General features: G+C 43.4%; 1 protein-coding gene across 3 annotated transcripts in view; it reads right to left on the minus strand.

Annotated features, from left to right (window-relative positions):
• The window catches only part of LOC128874767 (angiotensin-converting enzyme), an 81,440-nt gene extending 61,237 nt beyond the window's left edge, over positions 1 to 20,203 (minus strand). Inside the window, exons 1-11 of one of the 3 annotated variants that reach the window (XM_054119815.1) lie at positions 20,124 to 20,203; positions 18,469 to 18,554; positions 12,151 to 12,387; positions 10,021 to 10,179; positions 8,849 to 8,945; positions 6,577 to 6,720; positions 6,314 to 6,505; positions 5,910 to 6,007; positions 5,209 to 5,378; positions 4,984 to 5,108; positions 1,848 to 2,190 (exon numbers count right to left, since the gene is read on the minus strand). In XM_054119815.1, coding sequence (XP_053975790.1) covers positions 1,848 to 2,190; positions 4,984 to 5,108; positions 5,209 to 5,378; positions 5,910 to 6,007; positions 6,314 to 6,505; positions 6,577 to 6,720; positions 8,849 to 8,945; positions 10,021 to 10,179; positions 12,151 to 12,387; positions 18,469 to 18,516 — 1,613 coding nt within the window. In that variant the 5' untranslated portion in view covers positions 18,517 to 18,554; positions 20,124 to 20,203. Of the gene's footprint in view, positions 1 to 1,847; positions 2,191 to 4,983; positions 5,109 to 5,208; positions 5,379 to 5,909; positions 6,008 to 6,313; positions 6,506 to 6,576; positions 6,721 to 8,848; positions 8,946 to 10,020; positions 10,180 to 12,150; positions 12,388 to 13,548; positions 13,567 to 13,915; positions 14,111 to 18,468; positions 18,555 to 20,123 lie in introns of those variants that run through there. The other 2 variants (XM_054119816.1, XM_054119817.1) reach the window with 2 other exon arrangements.
• Positions 20,204 to 26,721: the final 6,518 nt, after the last annotated feature.

Below are 26,721 nucleotides of genomic sequence, written 5' to 3' on the forward strand. Positions count from 1 at the left end.
GAACGTTCTCTGCCCGGTCAGCTCTCGCCTCGGCGAATTAGACGGTGGAGTTTCGATATAACTTTTGATACCAGAGTACCTAAGAATACACACTGTATACACGACGCATTGTACAAAGATTCTGTATTGTTCGGCGATCGTAGGCGGCGCGACGAACGCCTCTGTACCGTGTCTTTCGCTTCTTTTTAATAAAACCAAAGAGCAAAATCGACGATCCGTTAGTGCCTTCATATCCTCCACGTTCTATCATCGAGTTAGTATTTCTCACCGAATTATCGATACGCGAGGCACGAGTAGGAATTTCTTTCTGCGAGATTTTTCTCTCCAAACCCTCTAGATTACCTTCGCGATAAATTTCCCTATTTTAGAGAAAAAATCTCGCCGTGGAAAAATTCTCTAACCATGCATCGATTATTGATACCCGGAATGCAACGAAGCGAAAAACGGTGCTTTCCCGTTCACGGCTTCTAACGACTCAGTTTCGAAGAGACGTAAACAGCGATGGCTATCGATCGCGAACATAAGCAGCAAATATTATCGATATCCAAGGCTCTTTACCTCTTCTGCGAGACTTATCAAGGGCGCGCGATCGCGTGTTTTCGGGAGTTTCGTAACGCCAGCCCGATGGAAGAGTCGAATCGCGGCTCGAACGCGGAACTCGGACGATAACATCTTCGATTCCACTTTCCACGGCTCGCGTAACGCAACGTCACGGCTGTAACGACGTTGTTTACCGGAAAAGTTCGAAAGTAATGAATTTTTTTCGCCCCGCGGATCCGTTAACGCGGAAGCGGGCGCAATTAGCGCAAGAAAAACTGCTCGGGGTAATTAGTCGGGCGAAGTCGAAGGAAAGGGAAACTTTCATCCGGTTCGCTGTGAATAACGAACGAGCCGGTGATCGCGTAACGTTTCTCGATTCGATGATACAGCGATATCCAAAAAATTCGACGTTCCGTGTAAACGTGCAAACGTGCGCCCGCCGTCGTGCGCGGAGAAAGCTTCTTTCTCTTTGGAGGACAGATGATCCGACCAGGGGCTTACAATTGGGAATATCACTGGTGAAATCGTTTGTCGCGGATCGCAACAGGTGGCGAAGTTATACGTTTTCATCGAGGTGGGAGCCCCACGGATAGCCTTTAAGCCTTCGAATCTCATTAGTCATCCTTCGTCGGTGTAAAAGCGTATACTTCCTTATCAGTGATTTATATCGTACCAGTAATGGGCCTTCCTGGTACAACAAATTAACCTGTCATTCAACCCTTGTTAAGTTTCAAATTTGACACCGGACTTTTAAATCGAATTGCACACTTGCAAAATTTAAAAAATAAACGTCAGGTGTTAAAATTGTTTAAATAACACATACATTGATATTTTCTAAAATTTTATTAGGAAAATCAGGCTTCTAAGGGTTAATAGGTATTTATCGTCGACATAATGCTGTCGATTCGAGCTGGATTGGTGAAGGCATGTAAAGGTGATCTGGCAAACGTCCTGCTTTAGACGCGGTTAGAATGTTGCTTCATTAGATCACCAGGAATGGTTTCTGCAAATCACCATCCGGTGATATTTGCGAGAGCGTGTTGCGTAACGTAAGAGTCTCGCTACCACCTAGGGTGTTATTATTGGAAAGAGAGATCAATCTTCGAACGAGTAGCGACCCGTTCTTGTTCTTGATTGAGCAAAATCGTTTCACACGTTTCCATCGATCGCGCTACGTGCTCCTTAACCAAGAATTAATCATACTTTCTCCCTACAAAAATTGTACAATATTTCCGAACAGCCGTTACTCGAATTTCGTAGTCTCCTCTTGCGCAAGAACAGAAATTAATCGATAAATCACGACTCACCGTATGTATGGTATGTTCGCAGGAATGTGGTACTTGGAGCCAGGGTCAAAGTCGTCCTCCGACCTCAGGACTGGCGGCTTGGTCCCCGTGTATTGCTCCATGAGACGGTGCCAATGACAATTGTAGTCTTCCCTGTTGACGTATCCGCGAAAGACGTCCCACCGCCATCGGTCCATCGCGATGCTGAAAGGCAGCATCACGAGCTTGTCCATCGCTAGCGAGAACAGGTAGTTGATATCCGCTGTCGATTCGTCTATGTACTTGTTGCCCAGTCCCAGAGTTTGAAGGTGGCGAGGGGTCGCGATGCTGAGCGCCACGGCTTCGCCTACAGCCTCGTGGAAACCTGTACCAACGAGTCGATTAGAATCGTTGACGAAGTGCGCGAGATTAGAGTCGATGACAAGTTTGCAGTCGCACTCCGCACGGGTGAAAGTTGAGTTTTTAACGTGACGCGACCAGTGGACAATTTTGAAAATCTGTTTGTTTGTAGACAGAGGGTATTTACAGAGGTATGCGTAGCACATTCTAAGCTCTGAAAATTGTGTTCGAGAATAGAGGCGTTAATGCGAGCAAGTGGTGTCGTGGTACTCGACTAATCTTATTAGTCGTTTGATTAGGAGCTGGACATGATTTATATTCGTTTGTAACTTTCTTCGATTCTCGCAATCCTTCTCAGTTTGTTTTTCAGCCCGGTAATTATTGGGGAAAGTAACTGGCATTTAAACGGATTAATTATCGTTGGGTCGAGTTTGCGGAACCAATCGGCGAGTCTTTGGACGTAACTTTAATGCTTCTACGAGTTGAAATCGATCAGGATGTAGTCTAAATTTCTGCGGATCAGTGGTAGCCTGATTCATAGGTCAGACAATTAGTTTGCCTTTCAAAACGATCGAAAGCGATTGCGTATGACGTATATTGCGGAGCCCGATGTGCACGGTGGATCTAGAAAACTGGCCACGGATGAAATTGGAAAAAAAGTTGATTCGGTATCGGCCAGGATTTCGTGTTGCGTAAGCTAATGGCTCGTAACATTGCTATAATAAAAACGCAATTTATGGGTGAAAAGACGGATTTCTCTCACACCTCGAGAACCACTCAGGGGCATTCTTCATGCTTCCTCGCGGTAGGCTACTTCGAACAGCACGCGTTAATCAGCTATCCACGTACGAGAGTTTCTGTAACTAGCACGAAACTACGTGAAATCGACATGTTGGTACAAGAGTACATAAAATTCGTTCCTTTCTCTTTCGTAACCCAAAATAGCCTTCTGTCGATATGAAGTATAAAAAAAGAATTCGAGGCTTACGTCAGTCCAGGCATGATATAAAAATTAGTAATTATAATTGGTAAGAAATATTGAGACTGGATGTATCGGTACAGTATAAGGACTAGGAAAAATACTCTAGAAATTAAAGATATTCAAGCTGGTCGAGAGAAATTTAAAAGAAAGTGATCTCCTCGGTGATTCAAACATACATTTGTATTCATTTAAAGCATGTTCCTGCGGTATAAATGTTTCCCACTATCAGCCTCGTCATCGCCAGATAAAACATTTACTTAAATATCTAATTACATAGTCATGGGTATCTAAATTCCACGCACGTCCTTTCCCCGAGTTCTTTATTTTTTATTTTCGCTTTCATTGCTCCATATTACGTAGTTGGTCGTAACTCTACATTCCGCTTCTCTCCAGCCAGAACGTTAGCTTTTTTACACGATGATAAAAGGTCGTTAATCGAGAACGTTTACGTTACACAACCATGCTCTAATGAGACTTGGGTGGGTTAATTCCAATAATTGATGACGAATGAAACCGTGATATAACAATTTATCGCTCCGTGTTTATTCGATTGAACGCGTAAAATTTGATTTACTCAAATTTTCACTCGTTGTCCTACGGTACGTCGTTGATCGCGATTTTGACCTAGGTAGAAGTATTACATCGATGGTCGAGTATCGTTTCACGAAATTGGTCGATTCCGATTTTACGATGATCGATAAATCGCGCGAGCCAAGGTCGTAGGCATCGTTCGCCATTTGTTTTCATAGCGCGGCTCTCGGAAGGCGAACGACCGCACGCGGGAACGGTGAAAGCGCGATTATACCATAATAAAAATATTTTAACGATCTCCTGTACTGACTGTGGAGAGTACTAGCACATCCACTCGGACACCACGCGAATCCACGTTGACCGTATCGCGCACGCTCTCGCTTTCGCGCTATTACTCGTAAAAGTCCTACCAGTGGACCGCCTACCGGAAGTCGGACGGACCGCTTACGTAACCAACGCGTGTCGTCCATCGGTGCCATCGCTCGTTTCTTTTCCGTGGCGCAGTGGCTCGCCTTTTCCACCTCGCATGCAGTTTCAAGGAAAATTGAAAACGTCGCGGTAACTTCTCGCCGTACAAATGACTTTCGGCTATCAGGAAGACTCTCTTTAGATCAACGAGACATTTAGGGACGACATAGGTACGTGGAATGCGCTTGAAATTAATGAATGGGCCCTGAATTCTATGCAGAAAATAATATTTTGCGGGTAGAAATATAGAAATGACGAATTTGACGATTGACACTCCTATTAGAAGAATGATAGGCTGAACTTTACTTCGGGGAACCAAAAATTATTTACTGTTTCGTAATACCATTCGGTAGCTTTTGATGCCTAGATCACAAAAATGGAAGTTTTAATGCGAAGTCGAGCACTTTTGGCGTATTCGACTGATAAATCCGACGCCATTTTTATTCATGCTCCGTTAATGGATTAGGTAGGGAATTACGGATTAAAATGGTAAAACATGTTACGAAAATACTGTCTGAGTAGGTTTGGAGTCTAATTGACCAACACAGAGGATCGGTAAAAGACAATATGGCGTCGCATTAACCTGCGAAATACGCCAAAAGTGCTCAAGTTTAGATCCAAATAACTTTAAAACCGTTAGATTTCTAACATTAAAACTTAATACTATGAACTCTAAACATCCAGAACTACTAAATGATAAAAAAAAAAGTCAATAAATTTGAGTGGTCCGAAAGTAAAGTTCAACCGAACGATATGTAATGGTCTGGTACTTCCTTTTTGAAAAGGACGAAAAAGTGTTCACCAAATAGATTTCACTAAACTCGAAATAAAATTTACCTGGATTGGCGCCGTCCCTGAATTCTCGAGGAAGCCCGCTGTATCGCAGGAAGTATTGAATGTGCGCCATCTCGTGGTGCACCGTGATCAAGTCCTTCATGGTGACCTTGGTACACATCTTGATTCTGTTCGCGCCGCGGGTAACCAATTAAAACGGAGATCAGAGAAATCGATTGGCTCGCGACTGGTTGTCGAGAATTTAATTGAGGAGTATCATCGTGTTACCTGTAGTCCAGGCGATTGCAGAAGTCCCAGGCGGAGGCTTGGCAAATCAGAGGTCGATTTCCGGGGTCGGTGATTATACTTCCTGCCCAGAATTCAGGTGGCATGGCGCTCAGGTTCAAGGACAAGTAGAATTCCTCCGCGATCCTGAACATCTCTATCGGCGTGTAACCCTGAGGAAAATTAAATTAGTCGTGATTTCGCTTAGCGATATTTTCAACGAACATCGAAGTCACGTAACGCATGTTTCAGGTCCTAATTTCGACGTCAGCGAGTAAATTCGTCGTTATCTTTGTCGATGCGTGAACGATTGTTCCTCGAATCCGGCCGATCGTCGTTCCACTTTCAGCGAATTATGAAACAGTGTTGTCGAGTAAGAAAGGTAACGAGAGAACTTTCGCGACGTCATTTCTCTGATTAATAATCCTGACAGTTCGGAGTTCCGCAACGCCCGTAATAAATTACGTTCACAATGGACAATGAAGGGAAAAGAAAAATATCACGATGGAAATAGGCGAGCGAAACACTCCAGAATTTCTCGCATCTTCGTTTACTTCACCGTTACTTTCGAATAATAACTCGACGCGTTGCTTTCGATTCCGCTGTGAAACAATACGCTGCTCGAACTCCATTCATTACGCTACCGAAATTAATTGCGGGGTAAAAATTCCCTTGATAAGAGTTGCGTAACTCGAGGTTCTTACTTGAGCTTGCATTTCCTGGGTGACGTCCACGTAGTTCTTTCCCGGATACGGTATCGTGACGTCGATGATGTTGGTCCACGACTGGCCCCAAATGTTCCCTGTAAATTTAGTCGATTCCCTCTTAGCGACGTCAGAATTCATAATTATTGATTATTCTAGTTATTTTAAAATACTCGCGACCGTTGACGTGAATTCTCGTCGCTTCAAATTCTATTCCTGGTTACGAAAGAATTACGGAAATCTTTTTGTTTCATACACTACGTATTTGGAACATCGATATTTCCAGCTTCAGAGTTTTATTATTTTCGTATTCTCGTCGCGTAGGAACGTAAAGTATGTGCCGGTGTCGCGAATGTGTTAAAATTGTCCCGATTTCATTTCTGATTCCGAGTTCGATATCGTACCAAGTATGTGCGCTGGAAGAGGAGCATGAGAGCCTATCTTCTCCGGTCCGTACAAATCTCTCAGTTTTCTTCGGACGTACGAGTGCAACTCCTCGTAGAGTGGTCTTATCATCTCCCAAACCTCTTCTATGTCTTGTTGCAGGTTTGGAGACTCGTAGGGGAACATCCAGTACTCGGCTGCGTCGGTGAAGTCTGCGCGAAGGAATCGTTGTTTTAACAACTTCTACCAAACAATTATCTTTTAACAGTGGCCTTTAGCTTACTATTCAATCGAGCAGCTTCGTTGTTTAGAGTGACGAGCTGCTGATAGAGATCTTTGATCCTCATGCCACTGCGTCTTCTCCACTCCGTCCAGACGTACTGCAGCTCGTCCCAGTTTCTACTCCTTGCCATAGTCTGGGATACATCTGAAAAAATAAGCCGTTCGTTAGAATGGAAAATTGAAATTATGGTTCGTGGTATAATTCATTCGATTGGACAGTTATTCGCATAATCTTGTATAAATCGCATCGGTACAATTTGAAACAATAACACAGCCTTTCCTTATCTTGAAATTGAGGCGCGTGCTGCAGTAAGAAGACAGCTCCATTTTGTTATGGTTTTGAGGTCAGAACGTAATCACGGATTTAAAAAATTCCTTTTTTTCCGTGGTGTAATAAGGAGGTAGCTTCGGTCACTAGAAAAACTGATGATGTCGATTTAACGGAGACAGAGCAGGAAGAAGATTTTTGTTCGAAAGTAAATTTTGTTCTCTTTACTCGAAAAGTCCTTTAAGTTTCAGGTATTTTTTAGAACGGGATGCAATAAGGAGCCAGCTCCATCCACCACTCGGAAAGGGAAGGCTGGAATCTCCGGAACGACATAATTTCGTAATTAGATACCTATGCTATGGTATGAAAAAGAATAGGGAAAGAAAATTGGAAAAATCTGAATTTTAAAACGTTTCTTTTAATTTCCCAGGTATTTGAAGAAATGGAGCTGCCTGCTTATTGATTCATACCCCTCGATTGAAGGAAATATATGGATACAATTTTTCTAAATTGCTCGTCCTTTACCCACAATGACTTTACCGATGATAACTCGCTTATCCCCGATTAGCGAGCGTTTTCACTCGGGACGGACACGCGCTCGAGCGGCTTTCACGATAATCGCGCGATCAATTTGTCTCAGATGGTTTCTCGCGACACGTGTGTGATCTAAGCCTGAATGGAAAGCGAGTTACCGCAGCGATTACGGTTGCGACGATCGCGAAACGACCGTCAGGGTTTCTCGTCTCGGTACCAAAGTCTCCGGAGAGGAAGGCTCTCGAGTTTCGCGTCCTATTTTGCCTCTCCAGTTCATTACGTTCCGTGCTATGAAATCGCGTTACGTGTTCGTCCTTCTGTCGTCGACGATCCGTGACAGAGTGATTCTTCATGGGCGTGGAAAACTGCGAGAAAAACTTTCCGTGCATGTAATTTAAGGTTGCTCCAATTTATTATTTTTATCGATGCCTCGCAGTCGCCATCGTTACGGAATAGAGAATCGAAGAGGGCTAAAATTCCCAATTTCCAATCCTGTCTTCAAGTCCCAGAGCCTCCTTAGAAAATAACTTCGACAGAAACACGAGTAAATTCTTCGAAATGGATTCCAAATGAGAAACTTCATAGCAACTATCTCTACTAAAACTGTTCCCAGGAAAACTGTTCACAGCCTGGTAAAACGCGAATTAATAAACGCGCAAAGGTCGAGATTGGAATGTTAAGTAGTTCCTTTAAAAGAAAAACGTTGAAATATCATCCACTATTTGGGGCTTTAAAGTAGGCAGGCACGTTAAGAGATTACCCGTTGCTACGCGTTACGCGTTTGGTCTGTTACAGATAGAATCTGCAGTAAATGAGGCGTAAACCGAACATGACTGTTCAGAAGATCGTAAACTTCCGTGTTGCCGTGGTAGCGTGATCTTTCGGCGTTGATTGCTCTCGCGCAGTTTTACGAGCGGTCGTTTAGACGTTTGAAAATCACCATGCACGACTGCGTAACACGATGGAGTCGGTTAGTTTCCGATTTGTCCTAGCGATCATCGATTAGTGTCCAACAGGATTTCCTTTCTAGGGACAGGGAACGGTTTCATTTTTGTTTTATTCGAGACTAAAGATTGCCTCGTTCGGTGTCAGGAATTCTCAAGAACTGAGTTACATGGGAGATGTTCCTAATATCTGTCATTAGACCAGGTCGTCCGAAGATGCACGGTGCAGTTAATATCTACCGAAACGAAGGAGAAAACAACGGATCACAGAAGAAAGAAAAAAAACAACCGAGCAGATCAGCCACGGTAAATTAACTGCCATTGAATTTTCATGAACGCGTTCCGACGCAGTTGGTGAAATATTCAACGTTCGATCGCGCTTTTACGATCAGAGAGGCACTTTCTTGCGCGTAATACTTAAACGCGTTCCTCGTGCAATTTCGCCGTCCGGCAGCCGTGAAAATCGGTATCTTGTTTTGTTTTCTCGTTAGAGGGGCGGGAGGCTAGGGGCACGCGTTACTCATTACCTGGATACAAGCGCAGACCACACCGGAAGGGATCGTTGTACGCGCAAATGCTCGCCTCGTTGTACACCGCCAGCATGTCGTTGATCACACGATTGTACTGGAAAAATTACTAGCGATTAAGTTCGTTATTTCTGCGCAATTAAAAGGAACGATTATCAAAGAGGAAAAAAAAAAGGAAAACAATCCAGCGAACATTAAAACGGAACAGTCAAAGGTCTAGATTACAATACTTTCCTTCCTTATGGGTTGGAAAGTAATAAACGAAACGCTATCGAAAACGTTTCCGTGCGATGCAAAAAGGATACGCGTAACGCGTTGTTTCCTACACCCCTTTTTTCTCTGTTTTCCACGGTTCCCGTAAGTATTTGTACTGCACTCTCCTATTACGCATAGAAAGGAAATCTATTCTCCGACCTTACTTCCTGCTATGCTTCGCTTACTCGGATTTCAAATAAATTCAACCGAGTTAACGCCAAGTCGGAAATGGTGATTCGAATAAATATTCAATCAAGGTTTTGAGACACTCTTTTCCATTCTTGCTCGTACCTTGCTCCTTAATAAAGACAATTTATCGGTACAGTAAGCACTATAAATGTTAGGGGGACCGAAAAGTAATGAAAATTTTATCAAAATTTTTTTTTATAAAGAAATCTTAAATGCTAGTCAACAAAATAATTTCTATCATTTTCTAACACATCTTGCCATCGAAGGTCGATTCCCTTTTTAAAGAAATCCTTCGACTTTTCATTGAAAAACTTTTCCAAGTCGAAGACATTTCGATTACTTTTCGGTCACCCTGGTATAATATCCTTTAATTTAGATCTGTTCGTACAGTGTTCATTAAGAAAATGCAGAAATGATAATTTGAATTACAAAAGCCTTATCATTTGAATTCTACGCGGGCTCCTTTTATTTCTACGCGAGAAAGTTTTCCTTCTTTAACAATTCCCTCGTGTTTGATCCTTTCAGACCCGAATTATTTTTTTTCTCGTACTAATGTAACTTAATTTTTAGGCTTAATTTTTAAATTTCAGCTTGGACTAAAATTAGTATGAAAAAAAAATCAAAGAAAAATCCGAGTGCAATTTTCGAGGAAGGTTCTCCTAAGGTAATTTTCAAATGTTGTGGACGCCAAGTCTGAAAGAGTCAACGAACTGATTCCTGATGTTTACCCTGTCCAGCTGGTCAGGTGGAAGCGCCGAGGGTCCAACCACGGACAAGTACCTGAGCCGTCGCGCGATCACAGGATCCCTGATATTGTTTCTGTCGATCCTCGATATCAGGAACCAGGCCTGGTTCTGAAAGTCGGCGTATATTCGTTGCGCCTCCAGCTGCAACAAACCACGGGATCATTTATCTTTCGCGAGGAACTCGTTACTCGCGGTGATTTTGTTGCTCGCATGTTGGACACTGTGTAGGATAAAAGCATATCGCGTAATCTATTAGCAGGTGACCGCTCGTGCGGAACTGGTTCGAAGCGCAAATCGACCAACGACGGTCGGTTTTACCGTTACAGATAAAACGGTATCACCCTTGCTTGGATCGCCGATAGAAGACCTGTCGAAGGAAAGGGAAACGCGTTAGAAAACTCGACGACCGAGCACTCTGGGGACATATTTTGTCGGACATTAAGAAACGAGAAATTCTTCTTTTCGGTCAAAAAAGAAGAGGAAAGGTAGTCGAAAAGGAAAGAAAATAAAATTGGTGTATTGAGTTTCCAAGTCAAACAGGACTCTGGGTACGGCTTGTAATTTATTCCTAATGACTCGGTGCTTTGAGTATTTGGATAAAAAAAAAAAAAAAAATATAACGGTATAGTCTCTTCAGCATTTAGTGCGAGAAGGGCCTGAGGCGCTTTTACTAAAACTCACGCGAGAGCTATAAAAGTCCATCGGCATTTTTCGCAACGTCGCGTCGTCTGGATACGGGAAAAGAACGAAAACAGAAGCGAGCCTCGATGGGCAACTATCGTCATTAGCATCACGCGAGCTCACGTTAGCGGATTTCGCGTTGAAGGCTGAAGATTTCTGTTCTCGTCATTCGGCCATTACGAAATCGTTCGGGACGTCGTCACAATAGCTGGGAACGGTTCCCGCGGAGGTGTTCGGCCCCTCGACGGACAATAAAGGGTTCCCCGCGCGGGTGAAATCCCCGTGGAGGCGAAATCAGCACCGTCCAGGTGGAGATGGAACGGTAGAAGCGCGACGAGGGTCTCTCACGGGCCGATTCGTAGAGGAGGTCGAGGTCCTCCGCTGCCAGTTCCGTCGAGACACGTCGAACGATCAGAATGGCCAGCACGTACACCAGCGACGATTGTAATTGTCGCGATGATCGAATTACGCATGGGGCTGTTTGATCAACTCCTCTGTTTTCGAATGCTCGAACTTTGAGACGATGAACGATGTCGATGTTTAGCTCGAAATAGTTGAATTTAAATATCTTAACCAGTCGGTTGTGGCGCCGCCTTTTGAAAGCGTGAACCTACATACAGGGTGACCCAGAATTAGTGTAAGAACTGGAAAGAGGGGGGTAGCAGAGACGATTCTGAGCCATAATTTCCTTTGCAAAAATGTCGGATGGTGCTTCGTTTTTGAATTATTAACGAAAAACTACCGACCAATCACAGCGCCCGAGTAGCGTGCTTACACCAATTCTAGGACACCCTGTATATGTCTCGCGTAAATCGAGCAATCACAGAGTGAGTGTCGTTGTTAATATTTTGGATCAAAATGATGGGTTTATCTTATAAAATTAACAATTACGATACTAATGTTTACTTATTTGGATAGCATAAACATATATTACGTACATATTAAACGGGAAACTAAAGTAACTAAATTTCACTCATGACGAGTATAGTCTCGTCAACACAGCCGATTGGTTAAAATGTGTGACTCGTGTAGGTCTATCGTTTAGTAGTAGATTCCTTGATAGCTTGGGTGTCACGGAAGTTTTTTAGGATTTTCGTAATGACTTGGTATGGGTCAGAAGTACAGGTGGAGTAATTAGAGAGGTAGGACGATAAGAGCATCTGTGGGCTCCATTTTTCGGCTATCGGAACGCTGGAAAGTTCGTATCTGAGTAGAGTGCCACGCATGCGGGTGTTTCGGCCACGAATTCACCAGGACCCACTATCTTCTTGTACAGTTAGAGCTTTCTAAAGTATCGAATAAAAATGTACCTTTCCCGAGGCAATGATGGTAGCCGAATTGAGTCTATGTTGATTAGTATCCTATAGATGTTCAATGTGAAAACCTTCGCACGAATGACTTAAATATGTAATTATGGTATTTCGTATTCACCGCTTGCAACTGCGTGTACTCGTTCACGTCCGTCTCGTATGCCCACTGTCCTGCAACGTTGGCACTGCATCTTTCAGTGCCAAGGAAGTCCAGCCTCGCCAAAATATCTTGCAATTCTATTTCCGTGGGGGGATATTGTCTTCCCAAGTTGTTGCGTAGATCATCTCCCAACGACGGTAAATCCAGCTGGCCTGAGACCAGGGAGAACAGGGCGAGGAGAACCCAGGTAGACATCATCTGCAAATATGTGCATCTGTTAAAGTAATTACCCCGATTCTGTAGGTTTCTTAATTTATTATAGATTTATTATAGAACTCCACATTGCACAGTTTGATTGATCGCCAAGAAAAATTAACACGTTAATTGCCACATGAATATTTTTGTCTTCAGACAATTGAAACCTACGTAATCTAACGTTATAAGTTATAACGTTATCAAAGTTCACGAGTTCTAACCAAATTTATTTTCTTTGACATCTTACTACATCTTCCAATTTACGTTATTTAGTGCCATAGTGAAAAGCCCTGTCACCATCACGTGGCTGGCTGTGTCGCGACTGATAAACAGCGATCCCTATCATTCAAAAAAAAAAATATAAACAATGACGTGTTCGTTAGGACGAGTTACGTTCGTCAACTACTCTCGTTAAATTGACTTTTTCCTTTAGAGCCACTCACGTAGCGAAGCAGGTAATGGTAGCAGCACAATTTAAAGTAACGAGAGAACCCCGGTCAATTTAACCGTAGACTATTACGTTGCCGCAAGAAATTATATTGTTTTCATAAATCATGCCACGACGGCGTCGCGAGCAGAGCGTTTACATGCAATTCATTTGTTGACTTCACGGTCACGTGTTACGTCTTTGCGTTACGTATTTCCTCGCAGCATGAAAGGCTGTTCGCTGCACGCCAGTAGGTCATCCGCGATCGCATCGAGATCCTGCGACCTTGAATGTTCGATGGTTGAACTGGATCCGATCGTGACACGTGAAAACGACGCGTGGGAAACTTACGTTCGCGCGACGTTACGAACACTATTATATGACCTCATCATCTCGCCAACTTCCGCTACACTTTTCCACCCCCTTCAAAAATAGCCGATCGAGCGTAATCGAGAAAATTGTCTACTGCCACTGGAAAGACTTGGACGGATCTTAAATATAGCGTAGAGTGTACGAAATTAGGAGGATTTTAAGTCATCGTTTTTAAGTTTCGCAATTGTTTAGAAACTGTGCGTTCCCGAAATCTACGGAGCTTCCAACCATTTTCGTGAAATGCATCTTTACACACGAATTTCGATCTCTAAGATTATCGAAGATAGAGACTCTTTTGATTACAAATTTTCTTTGGTCGAAAGCTCGCTTTCTCTTATGCACTCTCAACCCTGAAAGAAGGATACCTGTAGAAGAATTCTTAATTTTCGAACAGAAGATATCCCAAATCTTCATAAACAGTAGAGTCGCAAATTCTATCTATGGTTTCCACACACACACACATACACACACCCACTTCCAGAAAGAAGAAGCACAAAATCGTCTCACAAGGGGTTCACCAATTTGTCAGCCTGTGCGACCGTTATTCACACCTTTAGCAACCCTGTACACTTTCACCCTCGACATCTACGATCCCAGATCCCTACCAACCCCTTCACAATTCTATTCGTTCGAGAGATTCTCCAAGAGGACGTTCGCCAAGATCCCTTTTCCTCCTGAGAAGTTTTCGGGGATGAAAGTCGCTGTTCGCGAGTGAAAGAGGGAGAGACTTACGAGTTCTCTCATCCCCCAGGTCCGGCGCGCTCGTTGCGTGGTACTCCTGATTCGGTGGGAAGCTGTATAGATCCTCGATCCGCACAGGTGATCGCGGGGTGGCTCGAAGACGCAAGGATGAAACGCGACGACAAGTGACGAGCGACGGATCCGTTCTGGAGTCGCTAAAAGCCTCGTGGCCGATGGCAAGTGTACATTTATCCCTGCGTAGCTGTTCGTACGCGACCACAGGGAGGTCAACCGTGGCGAGAGGTGGGGATCCATGCACACCTCGGTGTCGTCGTCGAAGCAACGACGTCTTAGCCTCTGTGAGCGCGTGGGGGAATGGAAATGCTTGGAAAATGGGAGGAAGAGGCCCGACCCTAACCCACAGACGAGTTTTGGATCAACCTGTCGCGGTGGACGAGATAGTTGCCTGTCACCGATTGGACGATCTCAACTTTATCCATTTTCACCTTTGGAAGACTGCAAATGGCTCGAATCGAAACACCGAAGGAGTTTACGGGAGCCATCGGATAGTCGACGGAAGGGAAAGTAACCCATTTTCGATTCTGCGTGGAAAATTAATTGAAAGAATTGTTACGCGACGCAGAGGAGGCGCGTGCCCGTCGAGTAGACAATGAGGCTCATTGAGAGGTGCTCGCGAGGAGCACGACGACGCTTGTCAACGTGAGAGCCTCAGGACTTTCGCAATTGGCGAGCTGGTTGGCCCTCGATTCCGTTTCTGTGCCTTCCGAACGTTCCACTCTTCTGCGTACTCTCCTCGCTGTCGATTCTAATTTTCCTCTGGTATCGCCATAGCTGAGAGTTCTTGATTATTCGTTTGTCGAGGCCCTTTTAATTCCACTAAAAGCGCCAGAGTGTTGGAAAATTCGCTTAACAGAACCCATGGGCGAGCTCTATCCACATGTAACGTTGCTTTAACTTCCACGACCCATTTCCTCTCCGAGCCACTGTACCCATTTCAATCAAATTTTGATTGAGTACTCTGCTGCGATTTTTGTGATCTCGCGGGACTCTGGCAGCTTCGAGGGAGGATATTTCGAGTAGGGACATTGATTTGGACTGAAAGGGTTCGACCAGCTATCAATCAAAATAACGACGGAGGAAAGATAAATCGAGGCTCCCTGGGTGATTGATCGAGGAGAATACGCTGAGATGAAGCGTAGTTAGGAGAGTTGCGCAACTTCACAATCACATCACGTCTTCCCTCATGCTTGACATTATCATGTAGCTCTTCTCGTGCAAAGGTCCTCCTTTTAAATAGACGCTGTATCGTATCACCTATAAAACGATTCAGGTTAATCGATGTCTACGCATAGTCAACAAAGTTATTTCAAGATATCCCAAAACTTTACGCTGGAAATGTATTCACGGTACGATTCGTCTCATCAGCGTATATAAAATCGATCGTCGAATTACGCGAAGGCGAAAAAAGTGTGACTCGTTCATAGCGAAATGATTCATCGTGCGTTCGTCTAATTGCGCAATTATCTTTGAGAGTTAATCTCATCGATGCCACTTCCTGCTTCGCCCGTCTACCTGCCTATCCTGAGAATTCAAGCGCCATTGTGTCACCATCGCCATAAGCCTTTAATTCGAATCGTGATTCATAATTTTGCAAGTTTTAATGACGTGGGAAGCCATCGGGGCAGAATTATACGTTCGTTCGCCGCGTTGATAGTCATCGTTTCGGCGGAGCTTTCGAGATTAATCGAGATCTTCCGTTGCACGCGTCCTCCTCGAGTGATTCACGAATTGATATTTAAATTATATTTTCATGACGTTACAGAATTACGACTATGACAGGAATCGCGAGTTCCTCGATGCTTTGGTAGAAAGAGGTAATAAATTCAAAGTTCTTATTTGATTTGCGTACACATACTCCGTGTCACGTTTTTTAAAAATATTCTTTTGCTTCTCTGGACGCGACTCTGACTCCTCGTACCGAGTGCCAAAGACCGAATCTTCTGCGATTCTGTTTCAACGCGAACGAGTCACTATATGTAACTGTTACCTTATCGACCAAAAATTAGATCAATCGCGTACTTTCGAAGCTAGAGAACCGTGGGAAACAATGCAAAGCGAAATCATCGATAAATATTCACCGCGAAGACTCGTCCAAGGTGATCGTCGCGACGGCCACCGGTTTGCACTCGTTTTCATCGCGGTCCGGTCGTGAAACGCGTCCGCGCGTGATGCATAACAACAGTGACTAAACTACGGCTCATTCATCGCCATGAAAATCATAATCAACCGCGCCCTGACAGCGAAAGAACGAGGATAAGTCTCACGATGATCTCGAGCGCGTATACACGCTGTTAGCTGTGTCTTCTAGGCCAGTTCACCAGGCCTTGAGTCGATGCGCGGCTCTCGCCGTATGCATACGTTTTGTGCACGTTGTATTCCATATAACTAGAGGTATTTGCATTTGCACAACATGCCAATAGCGGAGATTCCTTACTAAACAATCCTTTGTATTCTCGTTGCTCAGAAATACGAGTTACGCCGGACTAGAGAATTATATTTAATTATTTTACTCGTGAAGTATTAGGCAGTCATCGTCAACCACTTCGATCTCTTCGCCCTCGGAAGCCTCGATCAATTCAATTTCCTAACTTGGATTATATTCCCTCTGCATCGTAATCTTTCGAAAACCGCGGAACGATTTCGATGGGTTGAATAATTGTTCTCCGCGTCCCACCGAATACGAAGCGCAATTAAGTTTGTCGAGCGCGTAGCCAATTACCGTCGGTGACTTCGCTGACGAAATTGAATTAACACCGAGAAGGACAGGACGAATTCAGGTTTCAATGCCGCGCGTAAAAGCAGATGCTCGCTACGTATGCGTGCAATACGCAATCGCTCAGGTGGTTTTCAGTTTTGAAAGCGCGCCCCGGCTCCCAGCGTGCCGCTTCGACAATGCTAATCTCATCTAGAGATAATGGGTGCACCGGTCCCACGTACCGGCCGCAATTCTGGGTTCAAGTACGCCGACGTTTACGCGGCTCAGCCGTGCGTTTCTTCAGCCTTCTTTTCTAGCCACAGCTTGGAAGATACTAAGCATTATTCTCGTGAAAAATATCATCCTAGGTCTTTTGAAGTTACTCTCTTCACGTTCCTAAATGTTTAGCAATTTTTCAATTTCTTATTAAGATTGTAATAAACCTTGCATTGGAAATGAACGAACCTTTGGACTTCTTCAACCTTCTTTGCCTGGCACAGCTTGGAAGGTAAAAGATATTATTCTCGCGAAGAATATCATTCTAGGTCTTTTGAATTTACTCTCTTCACGTTCCTAAATGTTAAGTAATGTTTCAATTTCTTATTAAGATTGTAATAAACCTTGCGTTGGAAATGAACGAACATCCTCATTCGGACTTAAATTCTTCTTCAGTTTGCCATCTTCTTGTAATCCATTCGAAGCACCTGACGTAAAAACCTTCGAGCACAATACACGCCAGTTCTATTAAAAATTTCTACCCATATTTTTGTTCCTTTCTTGATATTTCCCATTGTTAATTTCAGACAATTGACCCTGGATGACGCAGGATCGTTGTTCTGTCCTACAACAAACATTGACCTACTTCTGTTTGGTACAATACCTTTCTTTTCCCGACTGTCTTCGGCATTGTCGGGCGATTGAAGTAGGATAGTAGGAAACGACTGTGTATGCGAGGCAATTTAGCAATTATAATTTAATACGGAGTGAAGTCGCAGGGACTAATTGAGAGGAGCTTCCATTTTAATCGTCCCAACTACGAGACATACAAGCAGACTTCGTGAATGAAAGACGTCGACTTCCATTTTTTTTTTTCAGACGACGACAGTAAACACGAGCTATTGGAATAGGTTTCAATAGGAACGATGTTAAAAGGCGTTTAAAGAGCTTTCGGGTGTCCCGGTGACGCATGAAAAAAAACACTTCCTACCGACAAACATCACTCGAGCACGCATGTCGGTTTGCAAATCCTCACGTAGCATCGAGAGACAATCGCGTTGCAATCGTAATTGCACGCCAGAAACCGGCAATCGTCGTTCTTATTATAAACCGACCGATGAAACGTGGGAAAGCTGCGATACGCGTTACCGGTATTACGCGAGCGCGCTCAGGAATTATTCGAAGCGGTTTGCTACGACTGCGGCAAGGTCGATCGGTTAAATAACCGGAATCTTTTTCGTTAGTAGTCCCCACGAATCCTTCCATATCCCTTTTATGATCTCGCGTTGATGATAACGAGCGTAGGATGTGAGTCATTTGCAGAATTTGAATAATCGTTCCCGAGGAAAATGACTGGAAAAGTCGAAGAACGAGCCGTGGAAACTGAATTAAACGAAGGAATGGAATCGCGATTCTGTTGGCACCCGAGATGGAGGTAAAGATGAACCTTGACGCGTGGGACAAAATATTTAAACAACGAGGGCAATGGGGAAACAGACGTCGTAGACGTGATAGATTTATGAATCGTATGCAGACACGCGAATCTCAAGGCAATCTTTCTCGGTTTCATTTTCACCGGCGTTTGAAATTTAAATGAGGAAGTAGCGCTTACCTTCGAACGAGCGCCGCGCTGAGGTAAACGGAGACTGCCCGTGGGCATTTCGTCGTTTCTGGAGAACGAGCCAATTCGAGGATCGTCTGTAACACGAGCCAGACCGACAATTTAACGACTTGATCTTCGTTGACGCTTGGAAAATACGCGGTTTTCCGATCTCTTTGTCCATCTTCGACTTGGCAAGAATTTTAATTTCGCGTTATTAATCGTACATCTAGAAATAACAAAAACAACCGAACATATATTGGGTTGTCTGGAGCATGTCGATTTTTGGTAGGTGGTACAGGTCTGAATATTACACTGCGGATTCTTACGCATTTACAGAAAATTTTAACGCGAGAGAAGCTATAGCATGGCCACAGTATGCAATAATATAAAAAGATATCGAAAGTAAAATTCATATTATAATATTTGCAGAGTAAAATAAATTCCTACTTAGGTTAAATTCTCCTACGTACGTTTATACAAATTTTATTTTGCATATAGATCCCCACTCTAATAATAACATATCGGAATTGTTGAAAACAAATAATATGTACACATTGCTTAAAAGGTGAAAAGGTTGTGGAACAAAATGGTACTTATGTAATCCAATAAATATGTATTAAAATTCAAACGTGCCTTTGAATTTTTCTTAAAAATTGCCACGAACTTTCTAGACAACCTAATATTATATTTAAGTAGAACTGAAGCGATCCGTCGTGGATTATGCGTGAAAGCAACGCCAGTCCACGTCGAAGAAGACCTATATTAATTCCAAGTACGGTGTTTAGGAAAAGGCAGGGGAACACGCGACACATCTTTCCAATTCTGCGTATCGCGTAACGCAATGTTGCACACGACTTTTCGGCTTCCTTACTTAAAGCGGTTTTCTCCGTATTACGCAGTCATTAACAACATTGCGCATTGTCGCTCGTGCGTACATAGTATCCACCTGAGTCCCGTCGATTGAGCAACGTTCAACCTTACTCCGCGCGTATACTACCGCTGACGTTGAATAAAATCGACGTATATGTTAATACGAACCGATTCTTCCTCCGATTGTCCTCGGACCTTCGAGTTCTGGCTCGAGGTCGGTGCACAGGTAGGGAACTCGAAGTGGACAGGTGTCTTCGAAGAAGAACGTTAATGGATGGGTCGCTACACTTCCCAACGCGTGTCGAGTATTGCCTCGGAGGATTGGAATGAAAACAAGGAACGATACAGTCCACATAGATCGGATGGTAATAAAATAAACGATGGAAGGCTTGACAAAAAAAGAGCTCGACGATGAACATTGAGGAAAAGTATAGCATCGAAGTTTCCGTACATCTCTATCTACAATTTATTATTTTTGTATACGCTGCAAGAGGCCCGAAACCTGGAGTCGAAAACATCCCGATAAACCTAGCTCGGACTTCGCATTATAAATCAGAAAGCAAGCCATCGAATCGATCCTAAACGTACATCTACAAATTGCGTACCAGGGACGTTACCATTATTAATATCATTAAAGTGTCGGAACGCTAACTATGATCGCGTAACATAGTGTTTGGATTAGCAGCGACACCAGACGCGATAGCCTCAGGCTTATCGTCGATCTGGACTCGGCGTAATTAGAATAATTATTAATTGCCGATGCGATCAGCGCGAGAGGAAGGCACGTTACTTACAACCGAGTCGGAGCTGTGCGTATCCTGCGAGGTTGCACAACAAACTGAACCACCCGGCGCGTCTGATAAAAGAGCCGAGGACGCGGTCGAACGCAGATTTTATTCAAGATCCTCGAACGTCACCGCAACTGAGAATTCATTCTCAGCTGGATCGTCTTCCTCGATTCATTTATCACGCAGAGTTTCCTGCTGAGTTCCAGATCGTTTTTTCTTCTGACATTAAAAATTTAATGGAACGCTAGTTCCTCGAACGGCAATTATCCGCAAGCTACCAATTACGAGAATGTTACCCTAACACTCGATTATCCGCGCAGGCACACGTATAATTAGAAACTTTTGTACTCTAGGCGAGAAATTAGATTTCCTGAATAATCGAGCAGGTATGCAATTATGCCATTACTAAATGTACGCACGTACATTGGTACTATTTAGGTATGTAGGTAGATGTAACGATAACTCTTGGTTCCATTGATATATCGCAAGAGAATAACAGTTGCACATGATTCATAAGACTAACAAATGGGCCTCCACTCAAATACGTAATCAGTGTTTTACGAAATGCAAATATTTACTGCGGATAATTATAGATCAGAATTTTTTTTAGAACACTTTAGTTACCCTATATTGCAGGATCTGCATATTTAGGAGAACAGAGAAAACTTGGGAACAGCTATACTCCGAGGACGTGTCCCAAAGTGAATAAGTAACATTCTCTTTTAAGTGGAGATTAGCATCGCGACATCGTGCCTCATTTCGGAATTATACGACCTCTAACGTGCCCGTTAAATTGGTTAGAAAATTTACAGACTTTGCGCACACGCAAGAGTTGGAGAGATTGAAAATCAAGTGACAAGATATCTCACGACTAATTGCTCACGACCCGCTGCACCATACTTAATGATTTCCCGTAACAGGACATCTTTTTTCTCAGAAAACCCCTTCATTGGTTTGTGACGCACTAAGGGCCAATTGTAACGGGACATATTTACTCTGTTACTACAAAAAGATACTATAAAAAGTACTTACTATAAAAAGATTTTCAATCTTAGTAGCATTCAATTAAATTCATGACAGAATAATCGCACTGGCTTGTTTCATCATTTTTCTTCTGCTGAAGAAATCATAATGCTTAAATATAGCGCGCACTATGCGTGACGGAGGACTGGATTTGAATTGTCTCTACTCGGAACCATCTATGTGGGTTGCCTTCATGCAAAATGAAACCTGTTGTACAGTATCGACTACCGGTAACAATGCAATGATTTTACCATGGAAGAGTCGAAACACTCCAGGCAACTGTATTTCAAAATTGTATTCTATACCAGAGGCAAGGTGTAGCGACGACTAATCGTCGAGAAAGATTAGAAAGTTTAAGAGGTTCAGATATCGATAGTTTCCAAGACAAAGACTCTTGATATATTTAATTCCAGTTCCTCCCACTAGTAACGTTACAATCATGTTCCACACACGATCGATAACGTTGGGAGTTATTCGAAAATGATAAGACGACCTTGACCCTGAGTTGCATAACACGTTCTTCCACTAGGAGTGCTACTGGTCCATTTCTGTCTTGTATCATTTCTGTGATTCATTCTCAGTACCTTCAGAGCGTCGTCGATAAAGTAGGAACGCGTTTCACTAACAATTGGTAACAGAGATTCCCTCCACGGCGCTGGATTTCAAAACATCTCGTCGACACAATCTACTTTACAATTTCTTCGCTCGTTGAAAGGGCTTGAGAGAATTACGAAGCTGTCAGCTCCAGACAGGATAGTTATTTAGTCGAACGAGATATTACAGTCTCCACCCTGATTCCTCGATTGCAGTGATCTGTGCGAGCACAGCCTCCGGACTGTCGCAACCGTTCAAGTCAAAGTGTGGAGCATACACCTAATGGAATGTGCTGTTACGCAAATTTAGACAGTTCGGACCGGCCTCTCGATTTCCTCGAGCAAATTATTTCACTTACCGGAACGCGACCGAATGCGATCATGTTTTTGCTCCACGTAGCGAGCCTTGGACTTGTTGTTGCAATCATTTTTGCGTTTTCACTCTTTTCTCGTTTCGTGTTTTTTGCGTCCGCTTGAAGCGTGAAATTTTTCGCGTATTTTGAGATCGTCTAAAATCGGTCTAATTCTAAATTTCGGAAACAGCTCGCTGAATGTAAGTCCTTCTCGATTGGTCACAGTAGATTGGAAGTTCGGTAAATCGCAATCAAAGGAGCTCGACGAGGTCGCGGTTCCATTTTCGAAGCAGGTCTTGATTTAACGTTTCCGGCAGATTGGCTGGTGCCATTTTTCGCTTCTCTTTATGACCTACCCGCAATTTGCGTGTCATAAACCAACCGCCTCTGGCAAAAATTCCTAACCGATTTTCCACGATCCCTGCCGACTTTCTACGCCAGCAAATCGTAATCGTAACGTCGAAGACGTAATTTCGTTCTCTGCAAACTACAATTAGTCTGTTTATTCTTTGCGTGTGAAGCTTGTAACGACGCGTGCATTGTATAATGTCAATGATCGTTACAGCTCTCAAGACCAACGATTTTCTTTCTTATCGAACAGCTCGATATTTTTATTAACAGGCATGAGAGTGCATAGAATGAAGTTCTTGCTGCGGCTGGTTTCCGTGGAGGCACGTGGTTCGCGCGGCCTGAAAACACGGTCGCATAACACACGGGAATCAGGTTAATTCGCTCGCAGAACGGCCTACCCGTGGGCCCTGAGACGGCGTTACGTCAGTCCTTCGATCGTAGCGAGTCCCGTTCGGCGTCGACTGAGAAATTTATTAGAATGATGCTTCAATGGGTTATCTGGTTGACAGAAATGGGTGAAATTTCATTCGAATATCAGGTAACCGATAAAGTCAACCTATAGTAATTTATTCGTGACGTTAATTCCATTGGGCAATCACATTTCTCAAACTGGTAGCGATTCTACTTGTCTCTACTTGCAATAAACGTTGATATCGGGTCTTGCAATCGGTGTGAATATATTAGTTTGTCTGGAAAGTCCGTGCCGATTTTTGGTAGGTGGTACACGTCTGTTTATATTGGAACGGTTGAAAACAATTAACAATTGGGTGCATCCCTTAAAAGGTGGAAAGGTCGTGGAACAAAATGGTATTTATATAATTCAATAAATATACAGTCGGTGTAATAAGTATTCGTACAGGAACCATTTATTTTAAATTAGTCGCCGTACGAATCCTTCTCACACTGACTGTATATCAGAATTCAAACGTGCCTTTGAATTTTTCTTAAAAATTGGCACGAACTTTCTGGACAACCCAATACATCAACGACGCAATTGCTCACGGAATGAAAATAATCGACCAGCATCTGAATTGTTCGTGGATCTCCAGCGGGTAACAGTAACTCGCGCGACTTCCTCAACGTTTTTACTTTCCGCGATTGCTGGACGGTTAAATGGAATTACCATACGATACGGAGGATGAAAAGACTCCTTTCAAGGTTGGAAGGATCGAAAGCTTTCCTGGAAGAGCACGAAGGAGAAGAAAAATCGACTAACGAGCCCGTTGCACGAAGGCAACGTCGTGACCTCATAAAAGGTGTATTCGTATTGCTAATTGCGTCTTCGGTGGGCTGCACCGCCTTCCGAGTAACAGACCTGCAATTTACTCGCTGCGTCACGCGCATCGAACGTCCATGAGCTGAATTCGTCTGCAACGGAAGCCAGAGACGTCCACTTCCGGCGGTGATGCGAAAAGTTCGCGAAATTTGCGTGGAATTTCCTGGAAAATTCTCTTCTATTCGACTCCATTTATTTTTTTCACATACGAAACTAAGCTACCACCCGTGAAGCATGTCTATTTTATTTTCAGTATTATTCACGTTTGTTAAAAAATTTAATTTAGAAGGAACTTCACTCTTAAATATCATAAAATTTGTAGGATTGCATTTGCTAGAGTAGATAGTATCGGGAGGCCTTGGATTGTACTTTCAAGTCTGAGAATAGTTCCAAAAAAGTGTATGGCTCGAGTAGAAAAAATTCATAAAGTCACACGGCTTCCGTTAGAGCGTCCAACTTCCCTTAATGAGCAGCTACGAAAATCTAAATATAACTCGCGGTTTTGGTAGCAAGCAAATAGAAGCAACGTGTCTACGTGATGTATGCCTAGGTTGGAATTCCTTGTCAGAGATAGAAAGTTGTCTGGGCGTCTGACTCACTGCATGATTCGCAACCGGAACAGAAGGGTTTGGAGCGATTCGGCACGAGTGCTGAACGTGACGTTAGAGTTCCTGGACGCGGGTGAACGGTTCTATAAATTACACCGAGACCATTCCGGCGTACCAAGGACTGCGGGTGTGCGTCTGTGGTTCAAGGACGGTCGCGCTTCAATTGTCTTTTCTTCGGCGGTTCACCGACGTTCGGTTGCCCTTGAATCCTCTCCAAAAAGTCGACTTTTCTTCGAAATTAAACGATATTAAATTGATTAATTTTTATTTCATATTTATTTAGGCGCGAGTTTGCTTGTCATCGTATGCAAACTTCATATCAATTTCAAATAAAGAAGAAATTCGAGAAATTCTTTGGGTTCAAGTGACCATTCGTACCATTACTTTATTTACCATAAATTTTTGCGTTTTCCGGGAGTTCACAAGCCCCCAGCGTGGCAAGAATGCGTCAAATGCGTCGACATAATGCGATTCCAGTGGACATTGTCCCAAGCAGTTAATGGAGCGCGACGTCGATTTCCAATACACGGATAATTAGATCGTTTGAAGTCCGAAGATGCAATTAAACTCACGGCAAGTGGGACACGAGACTGCAGATACAAAATCAGAGTACAAGGTGTTCCCGATCACCTTCTGCTTGGCCTGGAAAACTCGAGTAAAATTCTTCCGCGTGACGGCTGAACGCAAATGATTTCTGCTTCGTTGGAGGTCTCTCGATAACCGATAACCGTCTGCACGTCTCCGAACGATGATGATTTAATTACAGGCGGGGTACAAAAAAAAAAGTGTTCGTCTCAATGAGAGCGTGTTTCAAGTGAATCAGTCCATGGGCGATGCCGCGACGAGGACGGTTGCGTTGAAAAAAAAAAAGCTGCGTATGAAAATGGCGAGATGCAAAGTCGAGCGCACCTGATGCCACGGTTACTTCTGTCTCGATGACCTGGAAACCGAGAAACTGTTGCGGAAACTTGGATACAGATAGAATTACATCGAATTCCTTCGAATGCCTAAAAATTCTTCAGAATTCTTCGAGTCACTCGAGTCCCTTTTATAAACACATTCGATTTCTACAGTCACCAACGAGTCTCAACGTTCCGAACCCACCGCCGCGATTAACCACGGATAAGCTAAGTCATATTTAATCGCGATACTCGTAAGTCAAACAAATTGTCTCCGTTAGGACACTAATTAAGGCCACTGAACAGACTATGGAACGTTCCATCGTGGGTTCCATTTTTCCCCGACCACGCTCGCGGAATGACTAAACCGTCATTAGACTTTCATAAGGATTCTTAGCGACCATCCGTACAATTAATTTTCCAATTTTGCGACGATCCAATCCCACGGTAATTGCACAGTCCACCGTCGACCTTCATTTTTTTTTGTACCACGCTCCCGTCTCTCTTCCTCGCCGTCTTCTGCTCGATCGATCGCGCCGATTTAATAACCGAGAAACGAAGCGAGATCGATGATCGAAAATGCAACGAAGGACGGTGGCTGTGTAGGGCGATCACGATCGATCAAGGCTCGTCGTTCGTGCTTCGTTGGCCACGGTCGGCGTCGCGTCCACGAAACTGTCTTTTCGAAAAAAAGGATAATCGAGAGCTGCTTAGAGGTATCGATAAAGAAGCCTGTAGGAGGATAAAACGAGAACAATTATGATTCGGGATTCGATCAAAGATAACGTTGAAAAGAAGGAAATCAGGTTCCAAGGAGAGATGGAGTCTAAGACAAACTGGCGTTTCTTGTTGGTGGTTATTGATTCAAGATCACGGATCGTTGAATCATGCCTCGCCGACGTAATTTACCGTACGCAGGGGTTTCAATTTAGTCGCTTATTACCTGCAATAAAACGTAATCGAGATAACCAGCTCGAACCTGACCATGTAATTCGCCGTTGAGCGCGGCTCGTGATTGCATTCCTCGTGTAGCAATTGCTACGTTCGCAACGAAGTACGTGTAACAGAGATTGGAGGCAACATGATGTTTCTAGGTGCTGGGTGAACTCGTATAAACTTTACCGAAGCGATTATTATTAAATGCGCGTGAAACGTGTGCCTTACGTTCGAGTAGTCGTTGCCCAACTGGTTTATAAGTCAGTCTGATGCTGACACGAATGTTAGGTTATTGAATTATACTAATTAGAGACGAGACTGGAAGCAGCATTCTTTTACCATAGACGAAGAAAGTTCTCGCAAGATTAATATTAGGTTGTCCCAAATTTTCTTTCGTGAGTTGCATCCAATTATTTTTTGTGCGGCAGTGTTTATATAAATAGACGATCTAATTTCTTATCTATCGATGTTGTAACGGTAATGGAGCAAAATGAATCGTACACAATTCAGTGATGTAACATAAAACATATGATATTACGTATGTATTACTTATTAATAAAACGAA

The sequence above is a fragment of the Hylaeus volcanicus genome, chromosome 4 (assembly GCF_026283585.1).
Source record: "Hylaeus volcanicus isolate JK05 chromosome 4, UHH_iyHylVolc1.0_haploid, whole genome shotgun sequence".
In the NCBI taxonomy this organism is placed as follows: domain Eukaryota; kingdom Metazoa; phylum Arthropoda; class Insecta; order Hymenoptera; family Colletidae; genus Hylaeus; species Hylaeus volcanicus.